At 43.8% G+C, this 16,178-nt stretch overlaps 1 protein-coding gene across 4 annotated transcripts in view; it reads right to left on the bottom strand.

The window, feature by feature from the left end:
• The window catches only part of LOC141273703 (poly(ADP-ribose) glycohydrolase-like), a 133,438-nt gene that overhangs the window by 19,812 nt on the left and 97,448 nt on the right, over positions 1 to 16,178 (bottom strand). For all 4 annotated transcript variants that reach the window (XM_073685958.1, XM_073685960.1, XM_073685961.1 and 1 more), the window contains one exon: positions 9,762 to 9,867. In XM_073685958.1, the coding sequence (XP_073542059.1) occupies positions 9,762 to 9,867 (106 nt within the window). The remainder of the gene's footprint in view (positions 1 to 9,761; positions 9,868 to 16,178) is intronic.

Raw genomic sequence — 16,178 nt, 5'->3', positions numbered from 1 at the left:
TCCAGCACAACACCCACCGGACCTTACCGTATGGCCCCCGCTTATACCTCCTCCTGGTATGTATGGCCCCCCTCATCCCTCCTCCTGGTATGTATGGCACCGTTCATCCCTCCTCCTGGTATGTATGGCCCCCCCCTCATCCCTCCTCCTGGTATGTAAGGTCCCCCCTCATCCCTCCTCCTGGTATGTATGGCCACCCTCATCCCTCCTCCTGGTATGTATGGCCACCCTCATCCCTCCTCCTGGTATGTATGGCCACCCTCATCCCTCCTCCTGGTATGTATGGCCACCCCCCCATCCCAGTATGTATGGCCCCCCTCACCCCTCTTCCTGGTATGTATGGCACCGTTCATCCCTCTTCCTGATATGTATGGCCCCCCCTCATCCCTCCTCCTGGTATGTATGGCCCCCCTCATCCCAGTATGTATGGCACCGTTCATCCCTCCTCCTGGTATGTATGGCACCCCTCATCCCTCTTCCTGATATGTATGGCACCCCTCATCCCTCTTCCTGATATGTATGGCACCCCTCATCCCTCTTCCTGATATGTATGGCACCCTTAATCCCTCATCCTTTTATATATGGCCCCCCTCATCCTGGTACGTATGGCCCACTTTCATCCCTCTTCCTGGTATGTATGGCCCCCCCTCATCCCTCTTCCTAGTATTAATGGCACCCTTCATCCCTCATCCTGGTATGTATGGCCCCCTTTAATCCCTCTTCCTGGTATGTATGGCCCCCCTCATCCTTCTTTCTGGTATTAATGGCACCCTTCATCCCTCCTCCTGGTATGTACGGCCCCCCTCATCCCTCCTCCTGGTATGTACGGCCCCCCTCATCCCTCCTCCTGGTATGTACGGCCCCCCTCATCCTGGTATGCTTGGCACCCCCTGATCCCCATCACGCTGCACACAAAAAAAATAAACAATTATACTCCCTTCCTCACTGCACCAGCGCGCTGCGTCCTGCTCAGCTGCCCAAACTGATCTCACTGTGTTAGCCGCGCATGGCGTCACAGCCATGCGACCTCACACTCTGAGATGCTGTGCCTGAATAGTCACTGCTCCTCATGCCGGGAGTATGGACGTAGGGAGCAGTGACCATTCACTCACCTTAATAGAGCACACACTGTACCAGCAGCGCGGCTTCTGCTGCGGCTCTGCGGTCTCGTGTGCCCGCTATTAAAGAGCATGAATATTCACTACTCACCATGTCCATAGGACTGGGTTGTAGTGAATATTCATGGTCTTTAATAGTGGACACACATGACTGCAGAGCTGCTACTTACTCCGGTGCCCCGCTCCTCCGCCACGGCCCCCACACTCCCCACCACCAACAGTATATACAGGTATATATATTTGGACTATAAACGCATCCCCCACTTTCCTCCAAAATTTTGGAGGAAAAAAGTGCGTCTCATAGTCCAAAAAATACAGTAATCTTGTTGTTAGGAGAAGCCAATCAGAGCGCTGTTTTCAACCAAGTTGAAGACAAAAAAACAGGACTGTGATTGGTGACTATACAGTTTTTCTGATAAATGAGGAAGAACCAGCAAAGCTCTCATTGCTGGACAACGAAACACTCTGATCCACCATAAATATATGTAAGTCTGCAATAAAATAAGTTTTGCAAATTTCCTTGAAAAAAAAAAAAAGATAGCTGCTAAACTTTTAACATCTTAACAAAATAAAAGGAAGTTTGAAAAAAACTATGCTGTCGTAAAGTTGACATTCTGGAAATGGTATTAACCTTTTAGTATGGCATGACAGTTTTCAGGGAAAATTCAGTTTGAAAAGTTAAAATTTCCCTACATTTTTGCCAAAATTTTGGATATTTCCATAAATAAAACGCAAAATATATGATCAACCACCAACACAAAGCACAACGTGTCATGAAAAAAAACAAAAACAAACAATCTCAATCAGTGGAATATGTAGAAGCATTCCAGAGTTATTAGCGCATAAAAGGATATGTCAGATTTGAAAAAAAATGGGGTTTGGTCACTAAGGCTAAAACTGGCTGCACCATTTAGGGCTTTAATAATAATAATAATAAATAATAATAATACAAAATAAATTATTATTATCATCAACAATAATAATAAGAATAAATAATAAAAAAGAATAACGACAATGAATACACGGGCCACTTTTGAACACTATGCGGAAGTCAGAATAAACATGAAACTGAACGCACTGCAGGAACATTGGCATTTATATTTGAGATGTTTGGTTTAGTTAAAAATTATAAAATCTGTAAATTTTTATTTTTTAAGTTTCACAAAAACAAACTGGGTTGAACCCTGGGTTTTCAATAGTTTCTGCCTAAAAAAGATAGGAAGAATCTATCAATGACAAAACTGCCACCCAGTGGAAAACAGTTAGTGCCAGCTTAATGTCCATGTACTACTAGATTTTAGCTAAATTAAAAACAAACAAAAAAAAAAACATTTTTGTTTTTCCATTTAAATCAAACGTGGGAAGACCCCCAATGAAGACTGCAATTGTCCTATATTAATGCCAGAAAGGTCCTGCCATTTTATCACACCCCGATGTTATGATGACCACATCACCAGATTGACACCGGTCAGCAGAAATCCGATTAGAACTGTTAGGAGCCTGGAATCGCCCCTCTGGGACCAGTTTATAATGCACCTTATGTTCATATCTCATGACCTTATTGACTCCTCTGATCAGTCTTCAAATTACTGGCTCATAAATACATCTCCCTTTTAAATTTATTTCCATCTCTTAAAGAGCAAATTTCATTAGAAACACATAGAAAAATTCAATACAGCTTTACATAATGCATTTACATGACTTATAACCCTTAATTTATTCCCTCCCTCTGCCCCGTCCGGCCTCCGCCATCATAACAATGCAATTGGCATCTAAAAATGATTAATGCGGCAAATAAAAATCTCCACTACAAAAATCAAAACTAAACTAAACCATTTTGACAGCTGTAAATCGTAAGGGAGAACGTTTCTCTGCTTTTCTAGGACAGGTGTGATGCCATTTTGGGGGAAATAATACAACATGCACAAAGACTGTAACATGTCTGAGTATTAATCCTAGTGAGATTTCTGGAATTTGGCTGCACTCCTCTCCGGTATTACTCCATAGGAGCGAGCCTTGTTCTGCATGACATGGAAACCAGTTGTTGGCTGACAGTCCAGCTTGTGTGGAAGGACTTTCATATTTTATGAGGGATTTAAAAAGGTCATAAACACTAGGAAACACCACGGGTCGTTTCGGATTCGTTAAGTTCTAGGTCTGTCAATCAACAGTGGTATGACGCAAAAAAGATATGCAAATTCTATGCATATTTACAGCTAACACGAAAAAACTCAAAAATAAGGATTAATGCACTAAAAGGTGGTATATATAAGGATTATCATAAATTAGTGTTGGGAAGAGTTCCCTACCACCACCCACATGGGTACTCCGGACTGATTGAAGACTCATCGGAAAATATACAGACGCTCAGAAAAGAGGAAAAAAATACAAAAAGGGTCCATGGTAGTTGTAAATATGAAAATACAACTTTGTTGATTATGAATATTAAAATAGAAAGGTGGTCACAAGTACCAAAGACCTTACTTGGTTCTGTCATCTAGGTTTCCCTGTAGATCTATGCATTGCTGCACTTTCCTTGATATTCATATCTATCTTAATCAAATTATACTTTTGATCTACACAATTATCTTTTTTTTATTTTTATTTTTTTTTTATTATTATTATTATATCCCATTTTGCCAGATACCTGTACGGATTGATATTTCTCTCTATAACTGTCACTTAGAATTGTGTCGCTTTTCTACCTGGTTGTTTGTTACCACCTTTCTATTTTAATATTCTTGATCAATAAAGTTGTATTTTAACATTTACATCTCCCATGGACTCTTCTCTTCTTTTCTGGACATTTACAATTATAAAATGTGCAGTGATTATGCACGCCACCTAAAAATCTACATCAAGCTCATAATATAGATTGGTAAACAGGTGGGAGATCCAAATACTCCTGCAATGTGGAGAACATTTCTAAGCACTGGTCGGCTGTTTTTTCCTTTTACACAGGCCAATAACCAACTGAATAAGTATTCACAAGTACGCTTCTTCCTGAATCATTGAATCATTGGCTGATGGCATCCATTACAGTGCCGAAAAACACGTATATTACTTACCGGTAATGTGTTTTTTCGGAACCCATGATGGCACAACGAGAGAGGGGATCCGCCCTTCAAGGACAGGAAACCTTCAAGATAAAAAGGGCGGCGCCTCTCTCCGCCTCAGTGGATTACAGAGCACGAGAGGACTCTCCGGTTAGAGCACATAATTTTATTAACGAATTTCACCCATGTGAATACTCAACACCCACCAACCGGAAGGTGAACACCATAGTGATAGGGAGGGAATGTAAAGGTGCCGTCATGGGTTCCGAAAAAACACATTACCGGTAAGTAATATATGTGTTTTTCTGTCACCCATGACGGCACAACGAGAGAATTACAGAGAACTAGGTATGTAAGGGAGGGACCACAGCCTGCAGAACCCTTCTCCAAAATGTGAGATCAGAGGAGGCAGAAAGGTCAAGTCTATAGTAATTTAGAAAGTGGACGGAGATGACCATGTGGCCGCCTTACATATTTGCTCAATGGGCATGTCCGCTCTTTCTGCCCAGGAAGCAGCCATGCCCCGTGTAAAGTGGGCCTTGAGATTGTTAGGAGGATCTCTGCCTGATCCTGAATAGGCCATCGTGATGGCTTCCCGGATCCTTCATAGAGTGCCTTTTGAGACCTTTGATCCCTTTCGGGAGCCCTGAAAGGAGACAAATAGAGCCCTATCCTTCCTCCATGAGCTTGTGGATGCTAAATAATGTATAAGGCATCTCATGACATCCAAGGTATGAAATCTTTCCTCCTTGCTATTTTTTGGTTCAGGACAGAAGGAAGGTAGGGCTATCTCCTGAGACATATGAAACTTAGAAACAATCTTAGGAAGGAAAGCAGGGTCTGGTCTCAAAACTACCCTATCGTCTAGCACTAAGGTAAAAGGATCTGCAGACAAAGACTGTAACTCACTAACCCTCCGTGCTAATGTTAAGGCCACTAGAAGTATTGTTTTTAGGGTGAGTAATTTTATGGACCCTGAGCTAAGGGGCTCAAAGGGAGAACCTGTTAACGCGTTTAGCACCAAGTTTAAATCCCAAGAAGGGACCCTTATTATAGAGGCTGGATTGGCTCTACTGCATGCCCTCACGAACCTAGAAATCAATTTGTTACCGGCCAGATAATAATTATACAAGGCCCCTAAGGCAGAGATTTGGACCTTTAAGGTGCTAACCGCTAGGCCTTTTTTTCCAGCCCTCTTTGAAGAAATTCCAAAATGGCCGTTATGGGAACACCCCCCCCCCCTCCCAAGGGAGAATCCCTGAGATGACAAGAACTTCTTCCAGACTACTGTAAATTTTAGTAGTGATAGGCTTCCTACTACCTAGAAGAGTAGTAACTACTGTAGATTCGATGAGAAACCCCGACCCTCTAGCAACGACCTCTAAGGTTCCAGGCTGCTAAGTGCAATCCTTTCACCTGAGGATGGAATATAGAACCCTGAGCAAGGTCAGGAATCTCTGGAAGAATCCAGTGGTTCGTGACGGACATGCTCCTCTGCCAAAAGAACCATGGTCTCTTGGGCCAGAAGGGGGCTATGAGGACCACTCAAGCCTGATCCTCCTGGATCTTCCTCAACACTGCTGGAATTAGGCACGTTGGGGGAAAGGCGTAGGCCAGACTGAAATCCCATCTGCACTGGAAGGCGTCTACTACTAAAGGGTTTTCTGTGGGATTCAGTGAGCAGAACTTTTTTAACTTGCTGTTCTGACGAGTCGCAAACAGGTCGACCTCTGGAAACCCCCACATGGCCACTAGCTGGCGGAAGACTAAGTGATTTAGAGTCCATTCTCCCTGCAATAATGGCCTGCGACTTAGAAAGTCTGCCTTTGTGTTGTCCTCTCCTCTGATATGAAGGGCCTTTAAAGAGAACTTTTCCTTTCACTAGAAAAAATATCCTCCCCGCAATCTGCATTAGTGATTTTGAGTGAGTTCCCCCCTGGTGGTTTACATATGCCACCGTGCCGTGCTTGTCGGACAGAATTTTTATGTGATGTCCTCGTAGAAGGGGTAAGAAGCTGATTAGTGCATTCTCTACTGCTTGTACTTCCCACATGTTGGAAGACTCCAGACTCTCCTCCTCTGACCAAGTCCCCTGTATCGGGCAGTTGTCTAGGTGTGCCCCATACCCCCTGGGGCTGGCGTCCGTAGCAATCACTCTGGTAAATTGGGGAACCCAGGGGACGTCAGTCTGGAATGTGTTTGTCTCTAACCACCAATACAGTGACTGAATTACATTTTGTGGGAGCGTTAACCTGCCCTCCAGATGTCCCCTGAGGACGATTTCGTTCTTTAGGATGTCCCATTGTAATTCTCTTGAATGAAATTGGGCCCAGCATACTGCTGGGATGCAGGAGGTGAGGGACCCCAACAGAGACATGGCCCCCCTGAGAGTCATTACTGGGTCTGTTATGGCTGTCGAGACTAAATTTTTTATTTTCTCTCTCTTCTGCTCGGGCAGGCGGCATTCCTGTCGAACCGAATTCAGAGTAAGGCCTAAAAAGATCTGAGCTGTATGCGGGATCAATTTTAATTTTTCTAGGTTTAAACACCAGCCTAAGTTTTTTAAGATGGTGCACACCTGATCCACTTGGGCCAGGCAGTGATCGTAAGTTTTGCCCCACTATTAGGAAGTTGTCCAGGTACGGAATGATTAATCTGTTTTCCTCCCTGAGATGAGCCGTAACCTCCGCTATAAGTTTTGTGAATATGCGGGGCGCCACGGCTAGGCCGAAGGGAAGAGCTCTGTACTGGAAGTGCTTAACGACTCCCTGTACAGTTAAGGCTACTCTGAGGTATTTTTTGAAAGTCGTGATGGATTGCCACATGGAAATAAGCATCCTTTAGGTCCACCACTGCCATGTAGCAGCCGGGAAATAGAAGGCTTATCGTTGATTTTATTATTTCCATCTTGAATGATGGAATGTTCAGGAATTTGTTTAGGCCTTTTAAGTTCAGGATGACTCTGTATGAATTGTCCAGCTTCTTTATAAGGAACAAGGGGGAATAGAACCCTCTTCTTTCTTCTTGTGGCGATACCTCCAGCAAGACGTTCTTTTGCAGGAGACCTGAAATCTCTTCCTCCAGTGCCCGCTGTTCTGGTAGAAAGGATCTTAAGGCAGTCGGGATAAATTTCTCTGGTGGGTTCCTCAGAAATTCCAGTTTTAAACCTGATTTTACTAAATTGAGGATCCACTTGCTGCAAGAGATCCTTTCCCAGGCTGGAAGGAAGAGAGAGAGCCTTCCTCCCACCTGGGATAGAGTGTCATTTTGGCGTTTTGAGACTATCCTGGGAGGGCCCGCCGAACAAAAACCCTTTCCCTTTCCTGGAACGATTCTCCCATGTAGGTTGTTCTGTGGAAGTTCTTCTGCGGCCAAATTTCTTCCTCCGAAAGGACTGCTTAAAGGTTGAGAAGGAAGATTTAGGAAATCCTTTTTTGTTGTCACCTTTCTCCAGAATTGTGTCAAGAGAGGCACCGAAAAGAAAATCTCCTTAACACAAAAGAGAACATAGCTTTCCTTTCGTTTGTATATCCCCCGGGCAACATTTCAGCCAGACTGCTCTACGGCCGGCATTAGACAGGGCCGCAGATCTTGCTGCTAATCTGGCGAAATCTGCAGAGGCGTCCGATAAGAAGGCTGCCACTCCTTTCAATACTGGTAGAGAGGCCAGAATTGAGTCCTGTGACTCGTTGTTCTTAACCTGGTCTTCTAACCTGTCTAACCAAATCATAAGGAATCTTGCGGTACAGGTTGAAACCAGCCATAGCAGCAATGTCCCTGCTGATGACTCCCAAGTACCCTTAAGGAAGGCATCTACCTTTCGGTCCAGTGGGTCCTTCAGCATCCCTGTGTCTTCCAAAGGGAGAGAGGATCTTCTAGAAGCTTTGGATACCGCAACATCCAGCTTCCGCAACATCCAGCTTCGGGGCTTTATTCCAGGAAGCGGTATCTTCCTCATTAAAGGGATATTTCCTTTTGAAGGAGGATGGAAGGGGACCCTTTTTCTCCAGCCTATCCCACTCCTTCCTGATAAGTCCCTGCACCTTATCATTAATCGGGAAAACTCTATGTTTTTTCCGATCTAAGGTGCCGAACATAATATCCTGTACAGATTTTTTTGCCTTTTGGTCAACTAACCCCACCTGCTATCCACACTTTCCGGGGGAAAACAATGACCTGTGCCTGCCTCGCTATCCGAAGAGGAAGAGTCAGTGGAGTCATCCAGCATTCCCTCGCCGGATTCAGAGTCTGAAAGGGTGGGTGGGGTTTTTGCTCTATGGGCCTGGGATGCTTGGGAAAACGACTTAAACAATTTTTCTACCTCAGACCTAATAACGGCTTTTAGATTTGAAGAAAAATCCGGTGTTCCCTCCGAAATGGTTTCCTCAATACATGGCTGGCATAATCTTTTGGGCCAGTCTTTAGTCAGACCCCGTTCACACACGGAACATACTCTGTACTTGGATTTCTCCATCCATTTTTTAGGGACATCCTGACCAAATAAAGGAGGAAGGAAAGGGAGAGAGAGAGACAAAACAGAAAAAAATTCTACATTAATACGTCAACTTTCACGTAGCTCACTCACCACCCAGTAGATAAAGACAGGGTATCGGAATGGGAAGCAGGATGGTATCCGATACTTCTCCTTGGGAGACTGCGGAACCATCGATCCTACAGGAGCGATGCTGGCTGGATCTTGAATCCTTGGTGCTGCGAGTCCCAGAACGCCCACTGCTCCTGCTCTGCAGTGGACGCTGCTCCTGGGTGCGCTTCTGGCGCCTCGGCTGCTCCATCTCCTCGGGCTGCTGCAGCATGGACTGCTGCTCTTGCTGCTGATGCGGTGGGGAGGGCTGCTGTGAGGCTATTAGGGTGCACTGTGCCCCTGCCTGGCCGGTGATCTACCCTTAAGTACCCTTATAGTGCCAGGGAGATCACTGGCCGGCGTCCCCGCAGCTTGCGGTACCTCCCCCGAAAATTACATCCGGGGATCAGAGGTCCCGGCGCGCGACTTCCGGTTTCGTCACTTCCAGTCTCGCCCCGTGACGTCACGACCGGGATGCGGGGTTTGCCGGCTACCATGCTGTGTAGGTACCGCAAAACCCCGCCCGCACGCGGGGAGACCACATGTCGGCGCCCCCCCCGCGGCGCTTCCAGGAACCACAGGACCGGCTGCAGCAGAGACTGTGCCCGACTACAATCGACCGCCCCAGCTGAACTTGCCGCTGTCGCCGCCGACGAGAAGGAAGGTCCCCTATCAAGGACAGGAAACCACTGAGGCAGAGAAAGGAACCACCATTTTTATCTTGAAGGTTTCCTGTCCTTGAAGGGCGGATCCCCTCTCTCGTTGTGACGTCATGGGTGACAGAAAAATAATAGTTGTTGAAAGCATATCTTCCTGTATAATCATGTAAGCTGTATGGGGACCAATCATATTAATGATAAATCAAAACAATACAGTTTGACTGGTGTAAAAGAACCTTTAAACGAACAACTTGAAATGTTGATCTGTACTTGCTGTGTTCAGACAAAGGACCCTTACTCTCTGATAAATCGCATACTTCGTATGACATCTGACTTCAGCATTTACCTTTTAATCTACTGTCTCCACCGAAAGCTCCGCACCCCCAGTTTCCTGTAGCAACTGCTGACAGTTTCTCTGGCGGGATTCCCTCTCTGAAAAATCCACAGTAAGCCTGATAAAGAAAAACGGAGACATTTTATATTTTTGATGATTTTTACAAGACATATATTATACGAATATATATATATATTTTTCATTTTGGACGTTGCGGTGCACAACAAATACTGCTGTGAATTTTATTTTTCCACATAAGTTACGTAGCAGATTTTATATTGAAATAGATGGTGAAGGCCACAGTTGATATGCAGGAGGGGGAAATAAAGGGAAAATAAAGGAAGGGATAAAAATAAAGGTTCAATCATGACTGAATAGACGACCAATCTCTGTTACGTAGGGAAACCCCCCATAAAGATTAACATCAGCAGGTTTCTAATGACGCTACAATTCCCACTTACTGAAGGTCTTTATTACAGAATTGTGTAGTCAGCCCTGACACCTGACTCATAGTAAAGTGACTGCTTTCCAATTTATACAGGTAGAGAAAACTGTAGTACTATACACACAGACATGTGTCATGTAAAATTAGCTATGAGTTATTGTTAATTACAGTGTTGATAATGCTTAAATGTGTGAATTTTTGTCTGAATTGATCAGCAGTTATCACTCATTTTTCATATTACTGCTCACCATTTAGTAATATACAGAGACAAATCAACACACAAATCTATCTCTGCTCACCCTGCAGATTTCCATACACATGAGACTAACACTGGCTGAACCTGATGATATCGATGGGACAGGCCGACAGCCTACTATGTACAGAGCCCCCGAAAGATCATTTTTGGGGAGTTAAAGATCCAACATGTTTTATTTTGGACTCCTGATCCTTTTGTTCTCTAGAGATAAACCACCGCCAAAGGTGTCTGGCAGCAGCTGTCTCAGAGAACATAGAAGAGCTCAGCATGGAGAGTGCTCCTGGTTATGGGAGATGCCAATCAAACCATTGTTCATCAGTCAGCCGTCTAATGACACAGGTGGACTTTAGACACAGCAAACTTCATGTCAAAGACAGTACATAGAGAGGAACTCCAAGATTGCAGAGCAGCTAGACTTGCAGCAGAGAAAAAAAAAAAATATTGAAGTCCAGCAAAAAGTTCAAAATAGAAAAATTAAAATTTCACATTAATGAAAACAAAGGGCAAATAATCTTCGGAGACTACGTGTTTCATACTAAATGGTTCTTAGTCATAGCTTAGGTCATCTCTTAGTAAGAATATTACAAAGGGTAGATAATCCTAACGTGAAATAAAGGAATTTTTAATCTCATCTTTTATTTTATAAGAAATGTGTTTCTGGAGATTGGTCTTTTTCTACTAGGATTGTATAGTATACTAGCTGTACTACCCGGCTTCGCCCAGGTTAATAACTGCTGTTAGCAAAATTGAATGCGTTAAAAATTTATTCTCCACACAAAAACCACAAAACAAATCGATAGAAAGTTCATTGGCTCTTGGGAAGCAGCTCTTGTTCTCTTGTCTGCAAGCCTCGCTTCCCTCTCCTCAGAAAGTTCACTAGCCCTTGAGGAAGCAGCTCTTGTTTTCATGTCTGCAAGCCTCACTTCCCTCTCCTCAGAAAGTTCATTGGCCCTTGAGGAAGCAGCTCTTGTTTTCATGTCTGCAAGCCTCACTTCCCTCTCCTCAGAAAGTTCATTGGCCCTTGAGGAAGCAGCTCTGGTTCTCTTGTCAGCAAGCCTCGCTTCCCTCTGCTCAGAAAGTTCATTGGCTCTTGAGGAAGCAGCTGCTGTTCTCATGTGTGTCAGCCTTGTTTTTCGGTGTTCACATTTTTCAATGGCCCGTAATGCAGCTTTTCTTTTCGCATCAGCTGACATTCGTGCCATGAAATTCCTTTTCTTATGAGGCATTATTGTGGTAAAAATAGTCTGTAACTGGCATTTTCTATATCCTCTCACATAGAAGTAATGTGACTGGCATCAGCCTTTCCACCAACACACCCTAACTGACATCTTATTACCTTACACAAGCTTTGTTATACTGAGAATGTCCTTTGTTGCCTATATTAACCAATCACAGCTCAGATTAATTAACTGTAGCAAAATAGAAGCTGAGCTGCGATTGGTTGCTATTGGCAGCCTGATAAATCTTTGTGAGATGAGTTTTGTGTGTGCTGAGGGTGGTATATGTGTTCAAGCACGTGGTAGTGTGTGGCACATTTTGTGTGTGTGTTCATATCCCCGTGTGTGGTGAGTATGAGTATCCCATGTCGGGGCCCCAGCTTAGCAGCTGTACGGTATATACTCTTTGCCGCCATCTCTCTCATTCTTTAATTCTCCCTTGTTCACATTTGGCAGCTGTCAATTTGCCTCCAACACTTTTCCTTTCACTTTTTCCCCATTATGTATATACGGGCAAAATTGTTTGGTGAATTGGAATGCGCAGGGTTAAAATTTCGCCTCACAACATAGCCTATGACGCTCTCGGGGTCCAGACGTGTGACTGTGCAAAATTTTGTGGCTGTAGCTGCGACGGTGCAGATGCCAATCCCGGACATACACTCACACCTTTATATATTAGATGAAGGGTAATGAAAAGACACTAGATTTCCCACAACATAACACTCATTGTTTTGGGTATGTATCGCCTCGTTTATGGCCAACACGAGTTGTAATATTACTTACACTGACTTAAATGACATCATTTTAAAATATAATTCTGGGATCAAAGACAATAATGTGCTTCATTTATCAAATAGCCAAATGTATAGTGATGGCGACGAACCAGAGCTCAGCTTTGAATGAGATGACCACTATAAACAGGAATGCTCTGCTCAGCCCAGTGTATAAGCTTTACTTTAATAGTGAGGAGAAAATGGGCAATTGCAGACCACTCTGGCATCGACCAGCTACAGTGTAAAGGATTGTGCAAGGGTTGCCAAAAGATTTGAAACTGACACAAATTTTGGTTTTCACACAGTTTGCAGAGTTTTTATGGTTACTTAAGTATCAGCATTTCATAATTTTTACTCTTTTACTTGAAAAATACATTAAGTGTATACAAAGACTGAATATTTACAGTGTTGATTCTTTTTTTCCCCCAAGACCTCTACCCTCTGCTCCAGCAGCTGGGTATCAGCTTCTAGGCAAAATCCAGACTGATGACAACTCATTCTGGTCTAATTAGTGCTGGGAGTTTATCACAATTTCTGTGATTTTATACCACTTTTTGAGGATTGTCCACAGGTTCTCAATGTGATTGACAACTGGGCAGTTTCTTGACCATTTAAATGTGCATGCTTTGCTATCACTTTTGCCTTGTGACACGGTCTACAGCATGCTGGAAAAAAGAATTGTTCACCAAATTGCTCCTGGATTGTTGGGAGAAGTTAATCTTCAAGAATGTTTAGATCCCATTCTTTATTCATAGCAGTGTTCTTAGGCTCCATGGATGACATGCCGCCACACCTGAATGGTCTCGGAATGCCTTACTGTGGGCAGATACAGGTCTCATGACATAGCGCTCACCTCTTCTTCTCCGGACAATCATTCTTCCAGATGTCCCAAACAGTCTGAAGGAGGCTTCATCTTAGAAAATAACTTTACCCCAGTCCTCTGCAGTCCAATCCCTGTACTTCCTGCAAAATCATTTTCTCAGATAAAGCCCTCCTTCATGTTTTGGACATCTGGAAGAAAGATTCCACATCATTACTCAACCAAACATCATGGAAGTCGGACAACTTAACTAAAGCAGGATCTTTTATTGTTGGAGACACTACAATTAGCCCTTTTCATTTAAAGTAAATTGGACACGTCATTTTGCCCTAAACTGCCACCATTACCGTATAGGTGATGTAATGTGCATCCCTAACATCTTTCCGTAAAGCTAAATGCATATATATGTATATAACTAAAAACACTTTAAATCTTTAGTCACTTTCTATGTAAATCCCTGGATCCCAATCATGTGCATGGCAACGGATATTGGCTCAATCACACTCCACCGCCCAGTAGTGACACCCACTGTAGTTTGATTGCTGGTCAGGAATTCACCGATGTCTCTGTATGTTCATGCACACTTAAGCTGGGTGTATGTCTCCAGCTTCATTTTTCAGCTACGCATGCCCTAGAAATCATATACCCAGCTTCATTGAGCATGCCAGAAAGCTGTCAGTGCCAAGGCGCGGGATTTCCTCGGAGAGAGTGGCACGACGTCGGGGCAGTCCAGGCTGTGAATAAAACTTCAGTGCGCATCATTACTGGGTGGAGGAGGACGGCTGAGCCGACATACAGCATTACCCACATCACTGGATGTCAGGTATTTACATAAAAGGTAACTAAAGATTAAAGAGCCGATTCATCAAAGTTGCGCAAAAATGTTGCAATTTTGACGTTTTCAGTTAGAAGTAGTTCCGCTAAAATTTGACAGTGAAGAAGTCGGAATGAAAATAGCATGGCCATGCCGATCCGTCAAATTCAGCAATAGTGCCATCGTTTTTAAGCCAGAAATGTTACTCCAGTCCCTGACTAAAGTAGCATTTCTGTTAAAAAGCTCGGAGGTGCACACCACTGAGAAGATGCACCGAAATTATTAAATGGTGTGCACCTCTTAGAGAATTTGGTGCATCCTACTCCAGCGAGCCCTTCACTAAGACTGGCGTACACAACACCACTCCAGCGTTCTGTTTTTTTCCCCAGCACTGGAGTGTTGCCTTAAATCTAAGTCCCCTGCCCCATGTCATATATTCACCCTCTGGCAACTTCAGTTTTCTCGATGCCGCTCCTGTCCCCCTGTGCCATCTTGTGAGAGCAGCTACTAATTGGCCGGAAGACAGAAGCTACGTCACAAGAGTGCCCTGTAAGTCTATGAGAGCCAGAACGAGATTCTCATGGACTTGAATTGCAAAGTGACCAGAACGGTTGAACACTCTAGAAGGCGAGTATCAGTCAGGGGGCAGGAGCCTTACATTTAAAGCACCACTCCAGTGGTGCAATAAAAAACAAACAAAGAAACGCTGAAGTGGTGCTTAAGAATGAATTATCCCAAAAGGGTGTTTTTTACTTGAAGGATTTATCCAGGATTATTTTTATTTTACTATGGGCCTAAGAACTAACATGCTTCCTATCTGCCTGTTGTGCCCGGTTTCGATCTCTGCCAAAACAGAGCAGTCACAGACCACTCTAGCTGGCAATTCAGCGGCTTCCGCTGGAATCATCTCGACAGAGCAGAGGCTTCTCTTCCACTCTGCTCTGTTGACGGGATGCTACAGCCGACATCATGCAGATAGGCAGCAGAGAGCCAGTTGTCGATCAGCATGACGTCAGCAGTCACGCCCAGTCGACAGATCAGCAAGGAAGAAGAGCTGCTCTGTTGGCGCAGCTGAAATTGCCGACAGGAGCGGTGAACAACAGCTCTGTACCAGCGTAGGATAGAAAAGGCAGTTCGTTTTTATGCCCATAATAAAAAAAAATAAATATATCAAATATAGTTCTGGATAAGCCCTTTAAATACTGGGGCATTTGGACTTGCAGAAACAGGGATGAAGTACAGTACATGCCCTATTACAGCAAAGAAGGCACTTTAGTAGGACAAAATGACATGACAGGTTCCCTTTAAGAGAGCTAGGAGATCCCCATCTAGTATCCATCCTCTGCCTAGCCAGGAATAAGGTTTACTTGGTATAGAAATATTTCAGGTGCTTCACCTAAAAAGCAAGTATGATTTGCATCTGCTCTGCAAATTAAGCTGTCAGCAGCGCTGTTAAAACGGATATGTTGCCTATGTAGGACTTTTTTCTTAGAATTTTGTGTTCGGGCCGTTTTTGGCTGATCGATGTGCTGTTATTATAACCATGCAAGATCTGAAAACAAAATTCATCTTAAACAAAGCAGCAGCTAGAAAATGGAAATGTTCTCCTCATTTAGAATTGCTGACTGATTACAAGGGGCTTCTACATTTTACACAGGCTAATATTTTACCTGCGGAAAGGAGTAATGAAAATCAATGTTTCTGCACGCCACGAACCAAAGCTAGATGACTGATTAAAAAGAGTCTTCAATGCTGACATAAAAGGAGGCAGAAGGATGCCCTGCAGTGCAGAAACGAACATTTCTAGCCTCAAAGTTATTTAAAATAGTAATTAAGGGTCACAAAATGTAGACAAAATCATTTAGCACCTTGTACTGATTCACTGCCATAACAGTCAGAGGAGGTCTACATCACGACTTACCACCATAACTCCTCTGGAGGCAAGATAAGCCAGATACAGGAGCTTCATATAGAGGAATGCTTCACAGACCTGTCCCCAGGTCTAAAGTGCCCAAATTTTGCCCTTTTATTCCTGCTACTCCCCTGAGTATTGCACTTTTCTTTTTAAATAATCAGTAGGGTTGGGCGAGTATGCTCTGTTAAC

The sequence above is a fragment of the Phyllobates terribilis genome, unplaced genomic scaffold (assembly GCF_046119375.1).
Source record: "Phyllobates terribilis strain yellow unplaced genomic scaffold, ASM4611937v1 Scaffold_5__5_contigs__length_657084704, whole genome shotgun sequence".
Taxonomy (NCBI): domain Eukaryota; kingdom Metazoa; phylum Chordata; class Amphibia; order Anura; family Dendrobatidae; genus Phyllobates; species Phyllobates terribilis.
The sequence above is the reverse complement of the archived record's forward strand: the minus strand, read 5'-3'. Positions and strand labels throughout refer to the sequence as shown.